This window comes from Gymnogyps californianus, chromosome 2 (assembly GCF_018139145.2).
Source record: "Gymnogyps californianus isolate 813 chromosome 2, ASM1813914v2, whole genome shotgun sequence".
NCBI classification, from domain to species: domain Eukaryota; kingdom Metazoa; phylum Chordata; class Aves; order Accipitriformes; family Cathartidae; genus Gymnogyps; species Gymnogyps californianus.
This window is the reverse complement of record NC_059472.1, coordinates 37,468,075-37,495,549: the sequence shown is the minus strand read 5'-3', so window position 1 is coordinate 37,495,549 and position 27,475 is coordinate 37,468,075. Positions and strand designations below refer to the sequence as shown.

Here is a 27,475-nt window from a genome sequence, read left to right as displayed (position 1 = left end):
TACCAGGGAGTATTTCCCAGTTTAACGCACAACCTGGATGTGTCTCGGCTTCAAGCTGAATCCCAAGTGACCGCGCTGCACTGCATTCAACCATCGTTTCCCTGCGAAAGGATGCAAGGTGCACATCGCCGATGGGAGCCTGTGTGTGCACTGGAAGCAACCTACATCGCTGGGGAACCAATATACACAAATCCCACCAAATGCGCTTTTCATTCAGCATTGTCAGGTTTTGTGCAATAAAATGTTTGAAAAATTTGGAAGTGTTTTTGGATGTTTAATTATGTAATGGTTTTCTTGAAATCAACTTTCAAAAGTAGTTTTTTGAAATATGAAAATAAAAATGTTTACTTACATTTTCAGTGAACATGGAAACCAAACGTGTGAGGCAGGAGGAGAGAGAAGTAATTTTCATGAAAAATTTTTGGTTTCTGTCATGTCACAGAAATCTAGAGCTTTAAAGAATTATACACTGAAAAGTGCAGCTCCAGTTCTGCACCACGTATACTTCAAATTGCAGTGTATTTACTGAACCATCTTTCCTTACTGAAATCAATCCAATTACCTGTGATGGCCAATTAAGTATGCATGTGCCTGCAGCATGAAGTGTTATTTTACTAACTATAATAGATTTTTAATGTTCACATTTTTATAATTTTCAGGTAGAAGTCAGATTTTTTTTAACATGGGAGTTCAAAACAACAGTTTGGAACTAGATGTAGTACTACAAAGAGAAACCTCATGACTCACAGCGTGTTTCTTCCTTGAGGACCACTTTTCCATGGTGATGAATTTATAGACAAGGTTTAGAAACCTTCCACAGTGGGACATTTTTAGCACACAAACAAGAAAACACTTATCCAGCTGCTCCACGCAGCTTTATGGATGCATATACTCTTTTTGCCTATACATACATTTAAGCTAGTTTCAGGCTCTGTAACTTATTGCCTGAGCCTTTTTGTTTGGAAATACGGGGTTTACATCCTTTTATACCTTATCCCATTTGTTTCTCTTACCATAGGAGTTACATGATAATCTGGCCAAAGGGAGGAACCGGCCACTCTGCAGAGCTGGTCCTGCCAGCCTGGGTGCGTGGAAGCAGTCCTCCCTGCCACACTCACTGCTTACAGGCCAGCAGCTATTCAGGTGACTGCTTGCAGCACTTCTATCAATATTTTGTCAAAAGTATAAATAAGCTAGCTAAGAATAAAGACAGAAAATACATGTTGATATTTCAGTGGAACCAAATCTAGGACCTGTGTGTAAATATACACGTCACCTTACACATCAGTAAAATTAGTAGTACACCTAATTGCTTGCAGGATCTGAACATTAGGAGGTATTTGTATATATCTGTGGATTAAAAAAACAACAGCCAAAAAGTGTGTTTAATGTGATCATCATAAATGTCTTCCTCATTACTTATTTAATAGGCTGTGAAAATCAGCACAACAGCCATGTAGAAGTGCCTTTGCTTTGATAACCTCCATTTTGAACATACTGGATTTAGTTTGGTTATTTTTTAGGGAAGGGGGAAAGTGAGGTTTTTGTTGGTTTTTTTTTTGTTTTAAAAGTAAAGTGGTTTTAAGTATCAGTAAGGGCCATTCAGACACACCCATGGAAAGCCTGAGGTCAGCTGTATTTAGGAGTTGGGGTGTGGAAGCCAACCAGACTCACTTTGCTGGACATGGGGCTCCCTTCATAAAGGCTGTGTAAGACTCCCAATGCCTTTGCATTTGTCTAGCCCACCAGGATACTACATTTTATCCTTCTTGTGCATTTTTATAGCCATAAATTCAGGTTCCAACCTGGCACAAGGTTTCTCAGGGGCAGACTACCCACGCAACATTGCGATGAGTAGGACTGACGTTTGTGCTGGCCAATTACTTGTTAAGATGGGCTGCCATACATTTTATTGTTCCTTCAGCTGGATCCAGCCTGTTTTGTTTTTCAGTGTCAAAAGTGAAAGCTTAAAAAAAAACCCAAGCAAAACTGGTAAGTAATGTAGAATAAGTGGTGGTGAAGAATTAGAGTGGAGGGGCTTCCTGGCCAGGCTCCCCAGAAAATGAAAGGTGACTCAAGAGAGCTCTGCTCATGATGTGATTGCAGCTGCTTCTCAGGGCAGTGCATTTCTTCGAGTGGTATTTAGTATTTTCTTGTGAGAGGCCCTGTGTAGGCACATAAAACAGTCTTAAGCCCTAATGATGTTGTAATAGATACATCACAGTTCCTGCACATACTTAACTATGTGTCTTGATAAAAAAGACTTCAGGATGCTAAATTTAAAGTAGCATGCAAGTTTGCAGTCTCACTTAACAGTGGGCAACGAATGGGAAGGAAGTGTATAACACAGTCACACATATAAACAAGATAGCTATGCATAATTTGATGGCTCTGAATCTTTGAACTTAGTCTTGATATGCATATACGCAATCTGACTCTCCTTTGATCTGGATTTTCTAAAACTAATTCTTTTCTTCTTTTTCCTCATGGCACAAACCAGTCCTGACTATCTTACACAAAACTGACCTGCTATCCTATCATTGAAAAATGGAACCTATAGTGCTGAAGAAAATCAAAGCACACCAAATGCAGAATACTACTTAAAAAACAAAATCAAACTGAAGGCTTGGAGAGGGAAATAAATATTTTAGTGGCAATGAAATTATTTATTCTCTGAAGATAGTTCCTGTAAGGCAGCTGCACCAGCCATTAAGGCAATTATATTTTGCCATTTTCATAAGCTGCTTGAGAAATAATTTTTCTCCACTAGATTAATGCTGTGTCAGTTCTCTACAAAATCACTTCTGACTTAAGGGAATACTGGAGATACATGTTGCATAATTATGGAGGTAAAATCTTGGGATTTACTTCTTTATTGTATTAATAGTTGTTTGGGTGGGACGACTTGGAATCCTACAGAAACTTCTGTGCCTCTTAGTTTGCTAATATTCTGACCTTAGAGGATGCCATACTAAGATTTCCCTAAGCAAAAAAGTGGTAAGTCTGCTTGTGGTTAAGATAATGTTTAGCTTAAGTGCACCTATCTAGCTCGTTGTAATTTCAATACAATTGAAAATGAGGCCAACCCCACAGGTCTTCTCTGCGCAGCACTGTAACACTCCCGCAACTTCTAGCAGAGTGCTGTGAATAGACAGAATAATTTTGTTGTATCGTGACAGTCTGAAGATACATGGGAGATGATGTTTGTAGGTATCTAATAAAATGTTGTCCCTTTCTACCATCATGAGTTCATGAATAGACGAGCCACAAAACCGAATTCTGAATTGCTGAGAGGAAGTACTTTGTGAGAAGAATGACCTTAGGCAGGTTATCTTGGCAAAGCACCTCTGGAATAGCTGTCCTCTAGCAGGTGTTCGCGGCACCTGTGTTACAGGCCCAGGTCCACCCCACATCATGCTAGGCCACCCAACCCTATATAGCCCATAATGAGAGATAGGCATCTCAAGACTATTCAGACTGCTAAAGATACAAATCACCCTCTGGAAGTCCTCTCTCCATCACCTATACAGTGAAATATTTGCAGAAGAACCAATACGGTATAGAGCACAATATATTTAAGCTATTTTATATTCTCTTCCTCTGGCGGCTTTACCTTAGGGCTATCTGGTTTATTGCCTTTTTCCTCCCTTTAAGGAACCCAAACTTGCTGTTCTCTGATTCCAGGGATATGATTGCTTTGAGCGTTTTATTTTGAGCTTTGCACACTAACCTAACCACTCTGCACATTGTGACACGCTTCCCTGAATCAGCTGAGAATGGCTTTTACTCCTGTTCCTCATTAGTACAAGATAAATGTATATTTTTAAAATAAGGGTGACAAATAAGGATTAACAGGCAATGAATCAATTAACAGGTCTTGGTGAGGATATTTACCTAACCAAAGTGAGGTAAAATACTTCACCTAGGAATAAATGCAGTCCATGTATTATAGCTGTGTTGTGAGGCTGATATTTAATTTCTTGGCAATCTGTGTTTATGACTGTAAGGAGAAAGATTTACATTGCATATTTAAATAATAAACTGTTTCTTAAAATATCTTTCAAAAGAACCTGGTGTTCTTTTCTTTTTTGTTGGTGTTAATATACATTGTTTTATTCAAGTCAATGGAGTTACGCCTGCTTGCATAAACTGAGAATCTGGTCTTGAGTTTTCATATCTGCTGGTATCTGTGATGTGCAGATGTTAGGGCAAAATGTTTATTGCCGGATGTTTATTGCCCTGCAATTCATAAGTTCATTATTGGTACTCATTTGAAAGATACCTACCCTGCATGGGCAAATAAATCCTTCTGCAGTACGGTCCTCACAGCAACATTTTCTATCCTGATGGCTGTTCAATCCTGTTTAAAAATACCCTGATTGTAGGGTGAGTTAGAGGTAATACCCAACAAAGCTGCTAACACCGAGGTTTCTCCCCATGATACCAGAAGGCTTACTGAGCTGAAGCACATTGGAATTAGAGTCTACACCTGAAACACCATTTGACAATGATGACAATTTGGGGTGAGCGGGAAATGATGGGAGATTCCAGAAACTTTCCCATTCTGCATGGAGAGAAAATTAACACTTTTCTATTTTAAATCCAACAGAAAGACTCAGTAGCCCAGAATAGCATGGATATAAATCAGGCAGCATGTGAAGACTCCTGTTTAGGTGCCTGGTCTTAACGACATAGTGAAGGGAGTTTACCATGTCACAGGAACATCCTAAGTACAGTATATTTTAAGGATTTTTTTTTGTTTTCACAGTTCAGTTTTAGTTTGAAACTTCTCACAGGCTGTTCTCTTTCTCTGTGGCAGAAAGGGGCTCTAGGATTGGGAATCATCCATACCAATGCAGTCTGCATGAAATAAGGAGTAACAGTCTTCTGACTTTTCATAAAAGAGGCTGTAGCAAGATCAGTGATGATTAGAGACGATCAGATTATACTACAAATGTTGGACTAATGCAAATGACTTTGTAGCCTGTTCCTAACAGATCCATATAGCTGCGCTTAACATGGCAATTAAGTATTTTATATGGTCTGTTAATACAGGCATAAACTGCTTGTAGTGAGTGCTACAATAAAGCTGTTCAGATCTGCCCATTTGCCAGAGCAAAAAAAAGTTTACTTTTAGACCTCATTGTTCACATTTAGCTCATCTGTCATATTTAGCATTTTGATTTTGTGCAAATGGTGCAAAGTCAAGCTAGTCTTTTCTAAATCCTTTTCTGATAAGGACAAACCTTTGCAAGCTATACAGGAAAATAAATTACAGAAGGATGTTAGATCATCTGCTTTTTATTATCTTTTTACAGCAACAGCAAAGATGATGTTACTAAATCTTATTAATATTGTAAATAGAGCCAATATAAATATTAAAATTAATAAATATTAAAATTAATAAATATTAATAAATTTTTTTTTTAGTAGTAGATTTCCAAACTTTTTAATACCACTGTTTCAACTGGGAAATAGAGCACAGTAAAAGTGAACAATGCAAGGACGTAGCAGATTAAAATGTTCACATCAAAATGATGTCAAGTAGAAGCTGGGTAAGGCAGTTTCAGCACAACAATAAGGAACTGCTGAAAAATGTGAAAGAAAAAGGAGAAAAGCAGTGGGTTTTTTTGTTTTTGTAAACAGAAAACGCTGAGGTAACATTTTAACTCAAGGAGTACAGTCTTGAACATTAAGGAACACATAGTGAATGACTGAATGTACAAATAAGTATTAAATGAATGACGACCACACTACAGATCTAGTGAAGTGTCCAGCACCGCTGTATGAAGGACCATACTGCAAGAGCCTCAGATATCCACAGTAATCCCACCTGCCCTGACCAGAGCCAGTTTCCTGCCTCCAGCAACTGTTTCTGCCATGGTGCCTACAGCAGGACACTTCCCTTTTCCTTTCCTTCATGCCTCAAGTACTTTAATTTCCTTAAAAACCTCTTGATGTGCTTCCGGAACGCATTCGCAATATAAAATTGCTTTGAGATTCACTGAATGGCGGTCAAAAGGTGGTTATCTTTATCAAAGAATCTCAATGAGAGCTCTCTATTTTGGACCAGCCTTCTAGCCCAGAGTCAGCAGGACGTATCTGCGGTAGGTGACAGCCAGCTGGATGCTCGGTTTTACGGTGTCACCTGCACGAGGAACAGCAGTGCGATGCTGAAACACTTCGAATTGCCCTCGCAGAATCTGTTCCCTTTTTTTCAGTAAACCGTAAAACCGAATTAATGTGGAGAATAACGCCGTGTGCTGTGTAAGGAGAGGTTTTTCCCCCTCTGCCCTCAAGCAAGAAGCTGTGAACAGTTGTGCTCAGTTTACTACAAGGGAAGCTGCCAACGCCAGACAAGTTTGTGTCTCCTCTTAAATCTTCAGCCCAGCCTCAGTCCCTCTCCAGGGCTGTTGGGACTTGCCCTACGTTTCTTAAGGCCACTCATGGTAATATGACTCCACTTATAGTAACTTCAAAAGTGAAAGCCTGGTATTAACCACTTTTGTTATTGAAGAATTTGTATTTCTTGTTACTGATGTCTTGGTTTCCGTAAAGGAGGGGTTCAAAAGACACCTTTTGCAAGTGAATTCAAGGAAAAAATGGATACTGAGAGTTCATGCTTTGCTACTTTTGTGTTGGGTGTGGTGTGTACATAGCTAACACATATGGGGCTGGTTTACGGTGATGCACAGCTGTCTCACGGCAGGAGCTGCGAAGGCAGAGAGCACCCAGCGAGACAGAGCCAGGCGGGCACCGCGGCGCGGTCACAGCTGCGGACCCGAGCGGACCGCGCAGCTCTCCCCAGCCACCCAAGACCTGCCACCCCGGCCAAGGCTGATGGGGCGCTTCTCCAAAGTCCATGCGGATGGGTGGCTCAGGTACACACAGGTAAAAATTTTGCTTCCCCCAATATAATTTTTTACGAAGGACAAATATTGTTCACTAAATATGGCTCACTTCAGTCCTCAGCTAACAAAAGAAATGGTATGAATGATCCTGAACTGCTTCAGTAGTTAGTCAGTCAGCTGATTTCTAATCTCTGAGGACAGTGATTTGAGGTGATCCGGATAATTACTGACACAACATCCTTCAGCACAGAGGTCCCAACAAACAGATGGTATATGGCAATGCTTTATATTAACTACATTTGCTTCTACAGTTATCATGTCTGGGCCACAAAGCAAAGGGGAGGAAAAATTTTGCTAGTTTAAATACATTCCTGGTACAGAGCTGGCAATGACTTCATTTTTAGGCAATACAAATCTGATTACAATGGGAAAGTATTCTTCTGAAAAAGGAGCCAATGGCTGAGTAAAGCTTTTAGAAAATGTACAAAGAAAGGAATCGTGGATCACTCTGGATGGAAGCTACTCCCCATTATACCCACAAACTACAAAAACAACTAATCACAAATACAGCCATTTCATATCCTCCTCCAAGACACCTCAGAGATTTCAGTCTCTCTATCAATGATAAATGATGGAGATCAGGATGAAACCTTTGCTGCAGGCATGCTGTTTAATAGCTGCAGTGTTTCAGACACCTTATTCTTTAGGTGTTAGTGCTGGGAGAGGGACAGAAGCTACATAAACATTTTAATTCAGATCAGAAGCGCACTTTCAAAGTGAACCTGAGTGTCCCATCCTACCAACATGTGGTTCGCACTCTGACGCAGCCTCCGGGTGCATGTCACACGATGGACCAGTCTGAGGGTGCATGAACTGGATTGAACATGAACCAAGAGATGCACTTGGGGTGCATGTCATGTGCCCCAACCACAAACGGGCTTTCAGCCCGTGCGATCAGATCAGCCAGTCCACAGCAAAACCCAACCAGTTTCATACAGTGTGGAGAAGGTCTGGTCCTCAGCACCAGCTGATCCAGTCTCATCGGTGTGTCTACACAGCACTACTTGCTAACATAGACATAACCTGAAAGGATGGTTATTTTGACTCAATATGCCAAGACTTATAAGCAGATCTTTGCTTAGGTTTAAACTTAACCTTAAACTTAACCAAAAGTCATACTTTAAATTTACCAAAGGTAAATTTAACTGGAGGGCATTTTTTCCTACAGAAGACCACTGTGTTTGAGAGTGTGGATGTATATCCTACACTACTGCTTGCTGTTTTTTCCCCACTCAAATCCATGTCATTAACACATGAGCTACAAGTCATCCTGCCTTCTGGTGAGAGAATTTTCATCCTCAGACTTTTGTCATAATTGAGGTAAATCCTGATTTGCCAATAACTACTTAGGAAATTTATTTATTTCCAGAGAAATAATAAGAAGGAAGTTAATCTATTTAGCTTCCAGAAGATTTTTATTAAAATATATTTTAAATACCTCTGCTGCCTCTTTTTTGGGGTCAGTGAAAGCATGGAAAAACTCTCACAGAAATTTCTATTCTGTTGAAGGCCAATTTCATCAAAAAACACCCAGAGTAACTTTTGTTTTTACCAGCTCTACTTGACAGATGTTTTCTGCCTACAGGGGCACTACGTTACACAAGCATTGAGATCTGAATGCTATCAAAGTCAGTACACACTTAAATGTGTAAAATAAGCTTTCTCAGTTCCACATTAGACTCTTATGTGAAGTATTACAGTTTTAAGCAAGTGCCAATGAAACCGAAGCCCTCTTCTTCAAAACTTCTCCATAAAATATTTTAATGATCCAGCTACGCATGAACATAGCTTTCTAAAAGTCTTTCGCAAAACCATAAATTCTCTGTTCTTACAGATTTTAGAATCTCATGCCATTAGCCTAACTTTTAAAATTAAGTGCTGTAAAAGTTTAACTACTAATTCTGATGCTTCTAGCTTCTTTCCTCTTTTCAGTATTCATGTTTAGCTATTTTTGAGTAACATAAATGTCAGCCTTAAATTAGGAAGTACTTTGTCTGAGCCAAAAGTGATAGATTTTACTAAGTGATTTGATAGATTTTAGGGGCTCTTTATGCGCTCCGAGGTTTGCATTTCACATTTATTCTGAAGGTCAATTGCCAAGAGAATGAACTGTGTAACAAAGAGGCTATCAGTTCGGTAGATAAAGTGAACAGATGCCTAATTCCCCGGGTAGATGAGTATTTGGGTGCTATTTGCCTGCAGGAAGCCTGGTAATCTGCTAGAGCTTGATACAGTTTGCCGCAGCAGTTAGTGGCATCCTGGTGCTGTGTTATTACTGTTGTAAATGACCGTGCTATCGCACATGACCAGATAAACACAGTGCAATATAGAAATGCAGCAGATCCATGGCTGTTTTAGAGAGCAGAGCAGGGTGGCTGCTAGCTTGCCGTTTGCTGTCATTTTGGAGGTGAAAGTAAAGAGATTCTCCATGCTGTAAGTCTCCTTAACGCTCACACTTAATGAGCAACACTTAAAACTTGCCTTTGGGCATCCTCTAAAGAGCAGAGTAGCTGCTGACTTTCCTTGTCCCACTGTTGTTCACAGTGAAAACAAGGGAGGAAGCAGAAGCCCTTTTATTTACGCTCTCTTTGATAACAATACTGTAAGTGAAACTATTTAAATGGTTTTTAATAGCATACTTAGTAATACCACACTACAATGTTTTTTATATCAGATTATGAAAGATTCATAATCCGTTGTGTGGCCCATCACTGGTCTGAGATTTGATGGCAGTAGCGATTTCTAAATGAGCACTAAATTGGAAGAGAAGTGGGAGCATCATTATCACAAGGGCAGGGAGGGCACTGAAGAAGACGGAGGCAGTGAGGGGAAAGGCTGGGGGCAGGGCTCAGCAGGAACAGACGTCAAGAAGTAGAAAATGGGAATCTGGACATGAAGAGGTGGGCAGTCAGAGGCACTGCATAAAGACAGAAGGTTTTGCATCTTTATAGCAAACACAATTGGGAAAGAAGGTCTATCTATAGAGGTTAGAAGGCATTTGTATGAAAACACTTGACTGTCACTCAGCATAACACACAGGCATTTCATAATTTTCTGGGGTGCAGGAGAAGTCAGTGATGCCTGTGATAAATAGTGCACAGAGCCAGAGAGGAGTGCCAACTGCAATCCACTGGCCTGATGCTTCTCTGCTTTCCCAGTCATTGCTGACTACGAGTATTGAAACAGTTTGTGCAGACTCTAATAGAAGTTTAAAGAATTATGAGTACAGGAAAACAAAAGCATTCGGCTATTTATCTGCTGGTTTTGAGTATACAGGTTCACAGTGGAGACTCATTTTCCATGACATTTCAGATTACTAGATATTCTCGATTGCATCATCTGAGCAGGAAAAAAAAAAGAAAAGTAATTCTTAAGATCAGTATGCATATAACTGGCTCCATGGCTCCAGAAGGCCTGACGATGTGATGGCCGTAGACCATTCAGCAGAGCAGGCATGTCGTATACAGACTGAAGTGTCAGTGTAGGGGCAAGAGTACTAGGATGCTGTAATCAATACACAAATGAAATAGACTAAGAATGAACTCTCTCGATTCCTCTGTTTCCTAGCTCACTTCATTTGGAAACTACTGATGCTCCTTTTAAGCAATTTTATGTTTTTATTAGGGTTTAATATCCAAGAGATAACGATCAGAATTCTTTTTCTCCCTAACAGCAGCTTCCATCTACTTCTAAAAGCAGTAAGGGGCTTCTTTGCAGAATACCTTAAATCAAGATACACATAAATGGGACCATTTACAATCTGTGTTTCAGATGACATGCCCAGTGTAATCCTAGACTAATTTTCATAACTGACAAACACAATTCCTCCAGGTGACTTCCTCTAGTAATAGATTTCTGATAATAGAGCCTGAGACCAAGCTAGGAACTATTACATAAACTTCAGACTCAGTTTAGTAAAGTAAGCGATTGAGAAGTTTCTGACCAGTCAATGGATGTATTAATGGTCTTGTACAGATGGGAAATCTTCTTCTAATTGCTTCTTTTGAATGTCTGCAAGTGTAGAACTTCGGGTGATGCACAGGAATATTCAGGATCATAGTTCTTGTAGTACTGTAAATTTGTTCCGGTCCTTAGAAAACCAATTAGAAATGCATATTTAGAGGCTTAGAAGAGCAAGGTTGTAAGCCCTAAATACTAGGGCTGAGTGCAAAGTTTTACCTGTGTGGAGATCCTCTCAAGAGAGAGAAGGGACGGGAATAAGCCTAAACATTAAATCTTAAAGCTACCGCAACCAGGAACACATGGCAGTCCAGACAGCCCATCATCAGTTAAAGCATGTGGCAAACTCAAAGGCCCAATTTAAAGCTGGCAATATAAAGTCTGTGTAGGCTGCCAAAAACCAGATGTCTCATGCCTGGAAGACTCTCTTTCCTTTACTGACTTTTCGCTTGTGGGTCCTGTGATTGATATCCCAAAAGGACAGCATAAAACATTCACAGTCTAATGTGAGGTATTGTGATCACTGGCATACCTAAGAGCTCTTCCTTTTTTTTTTAAACAAAAGGTTGAAAATCTTCCTTACCAATTTAAAACACGAAAAATGACCCTTTAAATAGCTCACCTTACTACTTCAAGTACTTTGGACTTATTTGGGCTCAGAATCTGTTACCAATATTACTTAATTTACGGAGAAATGTTTGTAAAATGGAGTATCTTATTTAATTTAATAAAGTCAGTTTATGGCTAGATAATACAAGTATTTGTGTAGAAACATGGGGTGAGGTTGGGAAATTCTGGTCACAACATGAATTAAAATGCATTACAGTTTCACTCACTTTGGAGAATTTTGTAACTTTTGGAGAAAACAACTTGTTTAGTATCAACTGTCCAACATGTGAACTTCCTGAGCCAATATTCCCCAGAATTATTCAGGTTCCTGAATCAATGTCTGCATTTTTCCCCAGCAATTCAACAGGTAAATAAAAAATCAGAAAATAAGGTGGCAGTGTTATTCATCTAAAGGAACAACAAAGCTATAAGCTTGAAAGAAAAGTGTGACTTGAAAAACATTCTTTGAGCAGAGAATTAATGCACTAGGGTTTGGGAGTCCCTTATGTTACCAAGAAAAGAAACATAATCTACCTTTTGGGAGCTCTGCTAAACAAAAAAACCAGAGCTCTTATTAGATGGTAAGGTTTTTGCTTCCACCCAGGTAAAAAAAGGCTTAATGCTCTGAACTGGAACTTGTGAAATCTCACCTATTTGCCTGGCAATCACTTTTTCCTCAAATTAAGGAGCGTTCATTTTTGGCTGGATTCTGATTTCATTGCTGTAACTCCATCAAAAGCGCCCTACAGTACCTTGGCTGCCCTCCGGAAACTCTGGCAAAGCAGCGACTCTGTGTTTTCAGGGTTCAAGATGTGGTTACAACTGAGTTATGGCTTGGACTATTCATGCTGAATGTGACGTGATGAGTTTGGCTCTTCTACTAGGAGAAGGCATGGAAGATGGTGAAGGGGCCGCTTTGAAAGACTCAGCCCACTGACAAAGCACAGCAAATCCCATTAGTACCATTCTCCGTGCTGGAGCTGTGTGGTGTCTGTGGTAGTAAGCAGACATTATATGCACTGTTGGAACAATCCACAACTGATTTCCTGAGACATGCCTTCACATTTGTTTATTACTTGATTGTTAAAAAGCATTTACCGCACTGATTATTTGTTAAATATCAATCTGGAATATAGTTTGCTAAACTAAGAAAAAACACAAATGCAGAGATCTTCTTTAAGTATTATGTCTTTGTCACTGCAATACCAAACTCTCCGTTTGAGATTTTGTGTCATTCATTTTGTTTACAGAATTCACTGCTGCGCTCTTAGAAGAAAACACTCCACGCTGCAAAAGTTGGATTTATGAAACGTGGTGCAAACATGTTCTGCCTAACAGCAGGCAGACAGCAAATGCCTAGGGCGTTCTGTAATTGCCCTGGGAATATGGTTTCTAAAACATCTCAGATTTATTACTGTAATTTTCGTCAGATACCTGATACAGTAAATGTTTCTAAAGGTTTTATAGTTTTTATCTAAAAAAGACAGATTGTTTAGTCTACTTTACTGAATGACATCATGCTATTCATACTTTCTATATGAAAGTGAGTTACCTTTGTGTGTGTCGCTTTGACTTAACAGGTTTGGAGGTATAAGGGATGCCTTTCCCATTTCAGAAATGTTGATGCACACATTTGTGTGAATGTATAAAAACATACATGTAATTTTTAGTGAAAAAGGACATCATTGCTATCAACTTCATCCAGGATGTGAGTTACCTTGGACTGAAATGAACAGGGTAGATAATGTCTCTTAGAGCTATTGTTTATGACCTCCTGCTTACTCGCCTCTTTATTGATCACAATTTCTAACTCTCACATCCAGAAAACTACTAAAACCAAGCAAATAAATGAAGAAAATCCAAAGGGATCCAGGAGAACAAGATACCAAGTTCAGAGGGAGGCAGCAGAGTCTTGCACTCAGGTATCAGCTATTTCTCAGCCTTGCTCATATCAACTCAACATGTTAAGAAACGGAGCTTTGTCTGTTGATACTTGACGGAAACTATCAGTTTATTTCATAAATGCAATTTAGGTTCTTTCCTGCTACAATAATTCACAAAAATTAATGAAATGCTGAAGAGAGCTGCTAGCTCCTTAAACAAATCATCTCATCGGCATTCGTGGCCTTCTGTCCAACTGAAAACACATCTCTAAATTGAAAGCATTCATATTAATAAAAAATTGTTAAGCTTATTTTCAGACTGCTATTTATCATGCTGGCTGGATCCACTGTCCAAAAGACCTGTGTTAGAGCTGAAACTACTATTGCTTGATTATACCGCAGACACAAGACAACAAAGACCTGGAGTTATCTGCTGATCCAGCAGGTGGTAAAATGCCAGTCCCTACCCAGAACGGTTCTGCAGGCTGTTTACGACAAGACATGAGGACAATGAAGTAGAGGCGGGGGGTGAGAACTGAGAGGCAGGTACGAGGAAAAGGAGCAGGTTTTTACACAGCAGGCTGTAATCTCAGCTCAGCACCTGCACAGCCAGCAAAAGGAAAGGTCCTTTGAAAACGACAACTGAGAAACTATGTACATAGGCCTTCTGTGAAAGAACTTTTGATGCCAAATGCCATTTCCATCAGGGAGCTGTTGCTTGCCAAGATATGTCCCCCAGCAGCATTTGCACTAAAAATCTGCTTCTGCTGCTGTAGCACCCAGTGATTTTATCAGATAGAGCCTCTAATGTCCTTGCTCCCCATCTAAAGGTGAAATGCTGGAGCGAGGGAAGGGAAAGGTTGGTCTATTTAATTTTGCTGAGTTTTTGGTAGATAAATTGGATGTAGTTCAATTTGACTGAAATGGACTAGAAGAGTGAGATGAAATTTCACATGAAGAAATAGATCATGTTTGTATTGTCTTATGCTATCTTGAGTGCACAAATTTTGAAACCTATGATCAATATTGAACCTCAGCCTTGCTCTATATTTTGTCCTAGAAGAGGACAGCTGCTTTGATATGCCTGAAGGAATGGGATTTAGCAAAATTATAAACTGAAGGGTTTTTTTTTTTAAATTAGCAGCAACAGTACATGTCTGCTAAACACTAAAATCAGAACCCAGATATACAGCTGTGTTTATTTTTGTTGTTAGGTAATTTTAAAAAATCCAGCTAAAATCACATTCTCTGCTTTTATATGAATATACACTTACGATTTAAATTTTCTTTTTTACACTGTACACTGAGATAAATTCATAAAGTGAATTAATTTCCATTTGCAATTATTTCAGTCTATAAAGCTGTGATGTGCAAAATATGTGCACACTGAGCTACACTTGATATGTTATATGAATTAATACTACACAAATTTAGAGCTGTACAAAACCATTAAATTGCCAGCTCCATATTTCTGCAGCTTCTTTCTTGTTATACTCTTTTTGTGCCCAGCTACCCTTACATAAAGTTTCATGGAAAATGGAGTTGGCATGCTACATGGCTATGAATAAGCTGCCAAAAACTCATATTATGCCAGAAGCAGCACAATATATGAGGTGATACTTTGCGTTTATATCAGAATTTTCGCTTTTTTCCATCTCAAAAGAAAAATATACCTTTTTGTTGCACTTCCATTTTCCTTTTGTAAAATAGAGAGTGGAGTGACCTAAACCATACATCAAGACAACGTGTGGTCAAAACAGCAAAGGCCTCTCGGCTTTGGCTGCCACGCTCATCCAACAGGCAATGTTTCCTTTGGTTAATTCCTACCATAAGACAAGACAACTCTTACTTCTTCCACCATAAACTCTGATTTTAAACTCCCCATTCCCTGTTTCACATGAGTAATAATTAAGCTTAAAACAACAAAACCCCACAGGCAATGGGGACGCAAGTCTTGAATGCAGTGAAGAGTGTCTGATGTCCTTGCACTGAAAGCAAACTTTCTTGTTTTATGAGCAAGACATTGCTGCTAAAAGCGAGCATCTGCCTGTTCCTCATAGACAACAGATTCCAGTCTTCTTCTGACATTACTTCATTGTACAACATCTGGTGTTTTATAGCCATGCAGTTTAAAAATAAATACTCTGCATGCAATTTGATAACTTTACAAACATTACCTTAAATTCGCCCATTTATTTATTTGTGTAAGCAGCAAAGTTCTTTATACAACAACTAATTTAAAAATTCCTTCTTTGTTTGCTTGAAGTTTGTGTTATTTTTTCTCCTGAAAAAAGTAATGTTTTCCAGTGGGGCAGGGGGACTATCGGTTCCTAAATACACACTAATAATTATGTTTTCCATTGGCTGCTGTGAAACTGGTCCTCCCAGTGAGATCCCTGCATTTTCCTCTCGCATGAAGTCCTTTTTTTGTTCTGTTTATATGTTTTAACAGAATCATTATCTAGCATTTTTATTGGCCAGCTATTAGCTACTCCAACATTAAGACTGTATTTCATTAGCCTTAACAAGATAACTGAAATCTGGTAGATCCATTACCTGTAGAATAAACCTTTAAAGTGTGGTATCTCACTTCGCTTCCCTCAGTTCATGTCACTTCACAGTAAATGCACCTGAATATTAGAAACCTCTTTCCTCAGACCTCCTAGTTTTCATGGACCTGTCCTCTTTAACCATCCTGGAGAATGCTTTTTGTCTCCCGTTTGCTTCTTTTTTTCCAGTATAACTGTGCAGCCTGCAGCCGGCATGACTTGCTGCAGGCTCTGCGAGCAAATGCCTTCTAATTCAAAGACCACCCCCAGTGCAGTTGCCGTACATAAAAGCTCACATGTATTTTTTCAGCAGAGATAATGGATGCTGGATTAAAGAAAAACAATGCAGAAAGATCAGATTTCACAGAGCACAATGTGGATGCCTTGTTCTCTGTAATTCTGTACCCTGAACTGTTTCATAGCACTGTCTTGCTGTCTGCAAATTGGTAGGACTGATCTGGTCTGACAAGGTAAAATCTGCAAGTTTTCTCCTCACTCTTACAATTTCATTCAGTAGAAGCAAAAGATCAGGTTTACCTGGTCCCTGAACCCCTTTACCCACCATTCCTCGGTGGAGCTTTTATAGCATTTGGAGAGGTTGCCCCTCATACAAAGGAGACATAAGGCTTAACTCATCTTGAGCACTAGTCTATACTGACTCTTTACCATGTAGGAGATTGGCTTTACTTCACTTTTCCATCATCTCCCAGAGGCTTAAGCTAATTAATCTTTCTATGGTTTTGTACTGTTTTCCCATCTGTTTGTGGGTGACGTGTGCTAATCATTAGAAATTGTTCTCCACTTTGGTCAGACAGGGGAAGCCCGTGCTGACTACCAGAATTTTTGGGTGCCTTTTTGTCCATCACTCATCATATAGCCAAAAAATGCCAGTTATCTTATGGAGAAGAGATGATAGGTCCAAGGCAAGAGGGATGGACATAGGAAAAATAACACACTGGTGGGTTGCATGCCACCCACTGGCTAAGGACTAAGCATACATGGAGGGCCTGGATGCTATGGTGAGACATTGATGGTCCTAAAGTCTCCAGGTCTATGACACCTGCTAACCTGCTTCTGAGCTGCAAAAGCACTTGAAGTCACTGGACACCTGTTTCCTAATTTGATATACATTTTTGGCAGGTGAGGCTGGATGCAAGGCCTTGAAAGACATAACTACCCCCTGTGACAAACAGCATACATCGCAGAGGGGAGGAAAGGCTGAAGGGCCTGAGTCCTCCCTCACCAAATTTCACCCTGAAATACCCGCACTTCTGTCTCCATGTTGGCCCAGAACTGTCCGGCAAGAGTGGGTCAGCGTCTTTGTCATGTGTCTGTCTGACAGAAGTCGATGATGTTGACCGGGTGATGTCTCTTTGCCTGGGGCCTCTGAGAGATACGATAGACCAAATGTGCTCAGACACGGCATAGCCCATGCCAAGCTGACAGGGTTCCTCACAAGACATGGTCGCCCTTCTGCTGAGCAGAGGAGCCCTGGGTTCCTGTGCTTCCTGCTCCTTGCAGCTGCTTCGGAGGGAAAACCACCCCTCTCCCTCAGGACGACTTAATGTTGAACAGAAACAACTCTTGCAGTAGGGATCAAAACCTGCATAATTACATATTTCACTGCAGTTACAATTCTAGGCTAGGCCTCAGAAAATACATCAGGAATTATTTTTATGCTGTTGGATAGTGAATATAAAAGCTTTTACCCTTTGTACTCCCAATGCTCTGATTTCCTCTGAAGCTTTTTTGAATAGGCCATGATTTTAAGACTATATCAAAACTAAGATAACTGCTTTTGGTAAAAGCAAAACAAAAGAACCTCAGCTGAACAGACTGAAGGTGAAACTATTTACTTTTTCACAAAGCAAATTACTTAGACTTTATGTTCTGTTAACGATCTCTCTGTATATTTTTTAGTAGTCACTACCACAGGCAGACGGATCAGGGATCCAGCCTGTTGTTAACGGAGTAGGATAAAGACACGACATGCTGTCTTTGTGCCACAGGGTATGTTTACACTGTGTACTGCCGGCAAAGACACGAGCTTATTCTGCTGAGACACTCGGCTTACTAGCCCAGACTTGGCAGTGTGCTTACGTGGTGACTCTTGTTATTTGGTATAAATTTTAGGCAGAGTATGTCCTTGGCTGCCTGTCCTGTACAGTTCAAGTGAACCCTGTTGAAACTGCACTGTGACAAAAAAGGCAGAGCTGTTAATAAAACGTCCTTATTTAAATGTCTTCCCTGTTTCCTTGACAAATACAGCTATTGTTTGCTTAACACCAGCCTATTTAATAAGTATGGAGGTTATTTTTCTGTAGACACTATCACGTCAGTCTTGTCTGTTACGTAAAGAAGGACTTACAGCTTCTTCAGACATTAGGAAAGATGAAGTCCCTTTGCTTCAAAAACCCAGGTGTGATGATGGCTAGTATCAAGGTTAACTTTTTCTTTGGTTTTGCACTTTCAGGAAGGTGCTTATTTGAAAATAAGCATTCCACTATTCTCTCTGTGAGCCTGAAACACTCATTTGGGATTGTTCCATTGACATCGGTCTGGAGAGGAGTCTGGCACTTGGGACTGATCAGGAAGCCAAATTCTGCCCAGGTAAAACCACGGTGTGCTCCCTGGAGTTCACACCTGGAATTAACTGGTTTCAGACAACCGTCTCCAGTGCATATGTGCACAGGGAGACTGAGAGGCTTGAGGTACGCAGGCAGGTACCGAAAAAACAGCCACTCCCGCCCCTTCCCTGTGCCAACACGAACACCCAGAGGCTCTGCCACAACCAGATCACAGCCTGACAAGCTGAAAGTTAGTCCAAGGGCAAAAAAAAAAAAAAAGGGAAAAAGTGCTTTTTTGCTCTCTTTGCCTCTAGAATTGGCTCGCTGTAGGCAGAGGAGTGCCAGTCCCCGAGCAGCGGCTGCACATCTGGAACAGCAGGAGCACAACCGCCTGCCCTGGCAGCAGCCGGCCATTAGCGGGGGTTAGCGGGGTTTGGCTGTATCACTGCACTGCGGCCTTAGAGTAGCATCTGGTGGTAATCTTGGTAGGAGTACAGTGGAGTATATCAAAGAGTGCACCAGTTTTTCTTCAGGCCTGCTAAAGTAGTTTCTCACATCTGTCCTTGAGGCTTGACTTTCTTTCAGGGTCCTATCCCATACTTACATAATCCAATGCCTGACTTCAATGCATTAATCTGTTCATTTTTGTTAACACCTTCAGTGCTTTGGGAGAAAAAAAATCGAAATAGCCCAAACATTCACATTTAAAATCCACCTACAGACTATAGTTTTATCATGTATCCTACCCGTCCCTTAAAAAAAAAAAAAAAAAAAAGTCTTCCAGTCTTCTGGCCTAACAAGCTGTTATGTTGTCTTGTATTTAAGATGTACCACCTTTTATGCTGCTTACCTGAGGCTTCCAAACCTGTAGGATACTGTAATCATGAGTTATCCAAATGCAACACAAAAATCTAAATTAAAAAGAGCCTCTTTTTCTCTCTGAGTCAACCATGAGGTGCTGCAAACTGTATCATTACTCTCCTGAAGGTATTTGAAATACAGTGTGATATAAGAAAGAGCAAGTTTTTCTTAGAATAACCTTACTGTAATAAACTCCCTACAAACTCATTTTCAAGGTCCTGCTTTGGTAGCTTCCCCTGTATAGAGGCCTTAACTGAGCTGCAGAACGTAAAGAAAAGAAAAAAAATTTTTATTTGATAAGATACTTCTGGTTTTTTCATGGCTGTATTTAAGCAGTCTAGAACACCTTCTCCTTAGCAAGTGCTATTCTGTGTATTGCTTTGCCTGGTAACTTTATGGTGTGGCTTCCCTTTAAATAAGCATACTTGCAAGTCTCATCGTTCCCCAGGGGAAGAGGGGGCTCGGCAGAACCTTGTTCTCCAGAGCATTCGGCCTGCACAGAGCAGACACAGGCAGAAGGAAGGGGTTTGTGCTCCCTGCCTGCTGCTGTATGCCAGCCTGTGTCAGCACCCACCCCAAAGACCAGGCGTCCTTGCTCCTCCTGGGTGATGCGCAATGTCTGGCTTTTAGTTTCACAAGAAAGCAGTGAGGTCCTTGGCCTTCCTCCTCATGTGGCAAGCTCAAAAGTTGCAAAGTATTAGAAAAAATGGAACATATTGTCCCCATCCATTCATTGGTCTGAGTATCTTTTCAGTTCAGAGTACTTACTTTGGCTCACCTACCCTCAGGAGCCTTGCACAAAAAGCAGTTTTAGAGTTTTCTTTGCAGATGCTTTCCTTACAATCAGTGTCTGTTTAAGGCCTGATTCTGATCTGATATACTGAGGTGTAAATTAGCAGCACCCATAAAATCCATGCATGTTTTGCTGTAACACCAATATCAAATCAGAACCACATCTTTGTACTCAATCATGTGAACAAAGCCTTTAAATCAGAATCAAAATTTACTGGAAAAAATTAGGAGTGGGCTTAATTGTCTCCAGAAGTTTGCTGACTGTAGGTCTGTTCCTGCAAATCTGGGACCAGCAAAAGTCCTGTAAAGTTCTGCAAGGAGTTTTGCCTGCAGCAGGGTTTTCAGAGAGAGGTCTAATTTGTAATTGTAATTATTGGTTCTCATTTTGCAACCAAACCTGCTTATCATTGTAAAGAGAATGGAGAGTACAAGATTCAGTGAAAGTTGTTTTCTGCATGAAAAATAATGCTGATAGCATAAATACGTAAGCTAGGTGGGCAGGGGACAGTAACAATGCTGTTTATTTTAATTTTTTTTGGTGTCGAGGGTCAACCTACAGGAAAATTCTCCTTATCTCCTGCCTGGGAGCAAAACAAATCATACTGTTTGAACAGTAAAAATACTGAATGGTGAACTACACTGCCTGTTTTCAGTTCTTCCTGCTATATGCATACTCACAGTAGGTTTTGCTTACAGGACTACTGAACAGATGCCCAATATATGATCAACGTATCTGTTTCTTTCTTGACTTTCGCCTGAACATTATGCACACAGTGCACTGTTAAATACTATCTTCTACAATAGAAGAGGGAGTACAATTTCTGTTATGTATTCAGAGATAAAATTAAGGAGAAAAGATACGTGAAGGACAGTTCTGCAAAACAAAGGTGACAGAGTTTACCTCCTGAAGATAGTGAGAAATGATTAATGGTGGCCATTCACCTTCAACTGGATAGAGCAATAAACGTTTCGTATGGCATTTTGACCATGTAAGGCTGTTTCAGACATACGGATGACATTTTCACAGATACTAGAATTTCAGGAGACCTTGGGATCCTTTTTATTGTGCAGCGGGGGATACAGTCCTATGCAGTGTTATGAAACTAGAGTTCCCCACAAATTATTAGGAATGTATTCAAGAAGAGCAGATTTTTAGCTTCCGTTTTTCAAATTTGCTCCTTCCAGAACTGTGTTTTTCCTTCTGGACTAGAAGTAAGTTCCACTGTCTTTCATGTGAATTGCTCACATATTTTAGAGTCCAATTTTTTAAATAAAAAAATCAGTTATGTACGTAATGTATATAGTATCTGCCCCGTGTTAAGTGCTTGTTAAAGTCCTGTACAAAACATTCAGAGTTGAGAACTTTATTTTAAGAAGCCCATGAGTGACTCTGGGAAAGTGAATTCACAGCAGCAGCAGCTGCAAGTGGGTATAGCATAGAAGCGGGAGCTTTGGAGTTCACTGCAACTAGTACCAGAAGCTCTTGGAAAAGCTGTATTTCTTTGCCTGCTTATTTCCATGAGACAGTGAAGCTGGTGGATTCAAAGTGGATGCTTTAGACTGAGGGTCTAGATGGATTTGATACATGAATTCTCTTTTTTTATAGGTATTTTTGTCTAAGTACACCTTAAATGTATCCTGTTTTTTGCAGAACATAATTGTTGGACTCAAAACCAAGCCTGAACATGAATTTTCTTTAATAATATACTACATTCCCATTTGTAACATATATACTTTTAAAAATGAGGAAAGTGTAAATGTTTACTGGAATTGATTTTACACTTCCCAAAGAATCATTCTTACTGGAAGACCATAGGTTGCATCTAATGTAGGAAACCTAGGAAAGGTTCAGAGCTCCCAAGTATGGGTGCAAACTTTGCCCATGTCTGGATTTTTTATGCCTTCCCTTACTCCCCATGCTTTCTGCCCCTCTCTTCCACCTGCAGAGGCCAGACAGGAACCACAACACTGCCCAATGGGGTCCCAATTTGGACAAGTATGGGACCAGGCTCACGTGGTGACATAAACCTGAAGATCAGTTCAGACACAGCCATAATGAACCGGGAGCCTCCTTGCCTGGCATTCACTTCACTTGGCTAATGTGGATATGCACTGCTGTTCCCAGTATTTAAAAAAAAAAAAAAGTAAAAAAGGGAAAGAAAGGTCAACTGAAACACTTCGTATTTCTCATTTATAATGAGGAGGGCAGAGAGGCTTTAAAAGGTAAATTTATCATGCCTGGACTTAGAGGAGAGAAAGAATCAAAACTTGGCAGTAATTTTTTTTTTCCTCTAGGAGAACATAAATGGTATTGTGCAGGGGGAATATCAGGTGATGAGAAAGCACAAAATTAGAGTTGCGGTGTTGGGACAAGCATGGGTCTAGAGGTCCCAGAGTTGTGGATTTCACTGATGTGTGCTCTTTTTAGGAATCAGTGGTGCTTTGATTACAGAATTATTGGTTATTTGAAAAGAGGATACTTAAAATTGTTTGTGCTAGAGAGCTCACAGCTTTTCACCTTTTAGAAGCTCCTAACACCATCCAGAGAAGCACTAAGTGTGGTTTTCATCTGAATGAATATGACTAACTTCCATCTAATGCTGGTGGTATGCTTTCCAAATGCTTTTTTTGCCAGTTGTACGTATGACATTTTACTTTGACTTGGGGGTGGGGAAGGAGAGCTGAGCAGCAGAGAGAAAGAACATTTTTTACACAGCAAAGCAGATCTTTTAGTCCCCGATTAAAACATTTGGAAAAAATCTGCAGAGGGGAATAGCACAGAAGGAGTTCGTTTCCACTTCTCAATTCCCTCAGCAACTCGTTTTTGTCACACTCCCATGTGTTTTTTCCATGAGACAGAACAATTGCCAGCTATTGTGTGTAAGGTATTGTGGGATCAGAGGCACTTAGCTGTGGTATGTAGGATATTAATGGGCATTAAAATACTTGAAATTTGCTGAATGGTCTCAGATTTGATATCCGTGCTTATCTACATGAACAGTTGGTTTATGCAATTTTCAGGATGTGATGTCCCAGTAGCTGCAGCATATTATATCTTGGATTACAGAACATTTCTTTACTGTTTTCAGTTTCCTTGTTATCCACCTCAGCATCACTCCCAGATTATTTTACATGGCTGTTACACAATAATGAAAGCATGTACCATAGCCTTCACCTGACCAAGAGAAATGACAATTATCTGCAGCACTGCAACCCACAGAAGAATAACATTTTGAAGGAGTTAACAGCTCGATCCAATATTTAAAAAGACTCCAAAACCTTCAGCAAAAACCTTAGAGAAGAACTGGCCAAGTTTTTTCAGCCTTTGCCTGCATTTGGTTATTTGAGGTGAGAGCAGAGGTGAGATGAGGCACACTTCTGAAAAGGCTTTGAAAGAACAGGAAGCGGGGTAGAAAATGGAGGGAACATGCCCAGCTGCCATGTACGCGTGGGAGGTAGGTGAGCTGCAGTAAAAAGATCTTAGTAGTGATTTTTGAAGAACAAATGAGAGACATGCTTTTTATCTGAAGAAATCTTGACCTGCTAATGGGAAGCCATCTCCTTCTTCAGAGGATTCCTAAGAGTAGGAAGATTGCTGCATTTGGTCAAAAAACCCACAAAAAGTCCCTCTGCTCCAGTACCCTACTCTGGAAAATGGTCAAAAGACAACTACCCAAGGAAGAGCAGCAACGAGGCTAAAGTGTATGATATTACCACTAAGTACTCTCCCAACCTACAGTTACTTTTGACGCAGTGATCTCCTGGGCTGGATATCATTTCAGTAGCATACCTACTAACTTGCCCTTCCACAGACCTGTCAAGTCCCCTTGAATCCTTGTAAGCATTTCACATCCTTCAGCAAGGATTTCCACAGGTCTCACACCTGTGGGGTGAAGAAGCTTCTTTTCAACCTGGTTCCTACTAGATTCATTTTATGCCTCCTACTTCTCGTAACTGGAAGAAACAGTGAACAACTGATCTCTATCCACCACCTCCATGTCACTCAAAGCTTGTAGACATCTGTTAGGCTCTAAATTGTTTCTGTTAGAGACCAAAGAGTCCTAGCTCACTTGGTTATTTCAGGCACTTAAACCATTCCATTTGGTTATCCTTGTTGCCCCTGACTGAACCTCTGCTAATGGCCTCCTGGAATATCCTTTTGAATATACCGCATCTACTCTGTCCAAACCCTGATGTGTCCCCCTGCCTTGCCCATCTCCCCTGGAACCTTTGGACAGAGCACACAAATGGGAGAAGGAAAAATGTGTGTGTGCGAGTATAGTTTTGTGTTGGCTGTAGGGTAGCTGATTAGCAGTGTCTTTTAGAGGCGAAGGCAGTAGCTCCAAGCTCCTCTTGAGTTCCTGCAGGGACAAGAGCACAGAGGCAGGTTGAACTCCTGCATGTTGTGTGAGGCAGCAGAAGGCAAATACACCTGTTCCTCAGTCTTTGCAAGAACTCAGTGGGCATGAGAGCTGCTGCCTCTTTGCTGAGACTTCCCAACCATATGTTGACTTCCCAAAGGTATCTGGAACGCATTTGCTTAAAGATGTGTCCATATAGCATACCTGGCCTGCTCTGAACACAGTTTGGAGAAGTTAGTTTGGAGAAACATGTGCAATACCAATTAATTGTCTTAGGTCAGAGTCCTCAGCTAAAGAGCTACAATTGCTCTGTGCCTCCTAGCGCTGGCCCGAGTTTATAAGAAATGTTTTCCATTGCTTTTTTTGTTCTTTTTTTCTCTCATCCTTTTGCCCTAATTATATTTATGCCTTTCCCCTATATGGTACAGCTTCTGGCACGATAGAAAGTACTAGGATTGACACACATTTCTTAGGACAAAATGAAGTCAGGTGGTTGGGATACCCCTTTTAATGATGAACATTAGAAAACTATATTCACCTCCTGATTGCCTTTCTCAAAAAAAACCTACCAAAAAATGTTTCCCCTTGGGTGATGACCAGGTTCAGTAGTGATGGCAATACCTGCTCAACTGTTTCTAATCAATTGCACACACAGAGGAAATTAAATGATCCTGCCCAGGACACTGGGCTGATGACAGATGCCTCAGAAGGACAAGATACATTCCTAATTCTGAAGAAACCTTCATCCCGCTTCAAACCAATTTTTCATCATCTTTTATTGACACAAATAATACCAGGATAGTAGAAATGGAAAAGATCAGCAGAGTGGGAAAAACATCAGGTTATTTTTCCAGTTTGCATTACACATGTGGTACACATTCTGGTTTCTGTTACAAATGTGACCACATTTTCAGCAAGGCTTGTAAATGTATCTTGGCCCCCTACCACAATTGCCTATTGACCAAGTTTTTATAATGAACTCTAGCCTTTTTTTTTTGAGTAGTGATTTTTGTTGTGCTTGCCCAAATTCTGGAAGCTGATGAGAAATCTCATTTTTCTGGACTAGACTCTATGCAAAAGCTTCTAGGACAAGGATCAACAAGGAGAGTTTGGGTGGGTCTTTCACATGTCACCCAGGGCACATAAAATGCTTAAACAAGAAAATGATTTTTAAAACTTTTAACAAAATCGGTGAATCACATAAATGAGCAGGGGTACAATACTTGAATCTGCATGCAGTTTCTTCTATTTTAACCAACTTGATTATAGATTGACAATCTCACTTAAACCTAGAGGAGATTAAAATGTGTATTTTGACATCTCATACATCGATCGATACTCATGTAACTAATATTCAGAAAAAGTTATGTACTAGCACTGGGAATGTGTTATTGATCTCAATGTCACCTGCAAACAAATTGAATAAAATCTTGAATTAAAAAAAATTGGGTCTCACTGAGACCACGACTGTGCAATGGGCTCCAGACAGAACAGTGCTGCTGCACAAAACTTATGACAGGACCCTGGCTTTAAAGAACAGTTTAGTTTTCTGTCCTGTTCCTTTCTGGCACTGCCAGGAGGGCTCCTGACTGCAGTGGCCACTTTGGTTTCGCAGTGCAGATAGATACCAGAACCTGAGGAACTGAACAGAGACGGTAAAACAGCTGTCAATTGTTTAACTACTTTCTATCACTAATAGTGACCCAGGGGTGAATGGCTTCATATCACGTTACCAAATCCTTGAAGCTCAGGGAATGTTTTTTTAAACTTCATTTTAGTAGTGGAATTTCCATGCCTGGCTTGGCTACTTTAATAAAATAAAAAGAATAATACAGCTCCTACTTCCACAGGGAGGTGCGCTTATCCTGAGGAATTTGCTGGTCAGTTTGAATGACTTTTATACTGTATGTGAAAAGATGCCACTGGCTTCTAATGCTCCTATATTTGACTGTCTTTGCATCATAAATCTATCTATTTTGTTAAATACTTGCTAAAAACAAAGTCTTTAAACCAGGCAAAAAGAACATATACACTCTGGAGGCAAAGCCTACCAATGACGCCACAGTTCGCCTTTTACTACTACTTAGTTCAATCTTTCCCTTTCTAACACAAATGTGAACTTCAAATGAAAAAAAAAGGAAAAAAAAGTCTGGTTTGAAATACATGTAAAAGTCTTCACTTGCTTATAGTAAGGTTAATCAAGTTCCCTTATTGGTTGAGCTTTTTATGCATTCAGTAAGACTGCACATTGTTCAACATTTAAAAAAAAAAATTTTAGGTTCCATTAAAATTGTCCCCTAAAGGAAAATACAAACCTTCATTCATCTCAGAGCACGGTGAAGCCTCTAAAACTTTTCTCCCCCTGTATAATCGCAATTTCTCTTCCTACAAGGACACTAGAACTTTTTCACCCCACCACCCCCCCTCAATGTAGCATCCTTCCTATTGCTAGCAGAGACTTACAGCACCTATTGCAAGAAAGCGCCGAGGCACGCTGCAGCTGAATGGAACAAGCAAACAGCTCAGCAGCGAGAAGAAAAGCCCGAACGCGTCACACACAAGCCGGTTCTTGCTAGCGGCGCTGGGGAAGGTTAGCGGAGGGAGCGCGGCTGCGGTGCTGCTGCAGCCGCCGCGCCCCCGCGCTGCCCCTGCGGGGCGGAGAGGGGCGGCGGGCGGACTTACCCGGCGTAGCGGCCGCGGTGGCCGCGGAGCGGCAGCGCAGCCTGGAGGCAGAGCAGACAAAGGGGCAGGAGGGCGGCGGGGCGCCCGCCGAGCGGCATGGTGCGGGACCGCGCCGCCGCCACCGCCACCACCGCCGCCGCCGCCGCCGCGCCCGCCCCAGGTGGCGGCTGCCGCCCACACAAAGCCGGGGCGGAGGCGGGGGCCGGGAGGAGCGGGGCGGTCGGAGGTGTCGCTGGTCGCCAGCGGCGAGGGGAGAAAGTCGGGGGAGGACGTCGCCCGCAGCCCCGCCGCGCCTGGGCA

The 27,475-nt window shown here is 40.9% G+C and overlaps 1 protein-coding gene across 1 annotated transcript in view; it reads right to left on the bottom strand.

Annotated features, from left to right (window-relative positions):
- Positions 1 to 27,273, bottom strand: part of CPA6 (carboxypeptidase A6) — an 86,329-nt gene extending 59,056 nt beyond the window's left edge. The window contains exon 1 of the mRNA XM_050915705.1: positions 27,176 to 27,273. Coding sequence (XP_050771662.1) covers positions 27,176 to 27,273 — 98 coding nt within the window. The remainder of the gene's footprint in view (positions 1 to 27,175) is intronic.
- Positions 27,274 to 27,475: the final 202 nt, after the last annotated feature.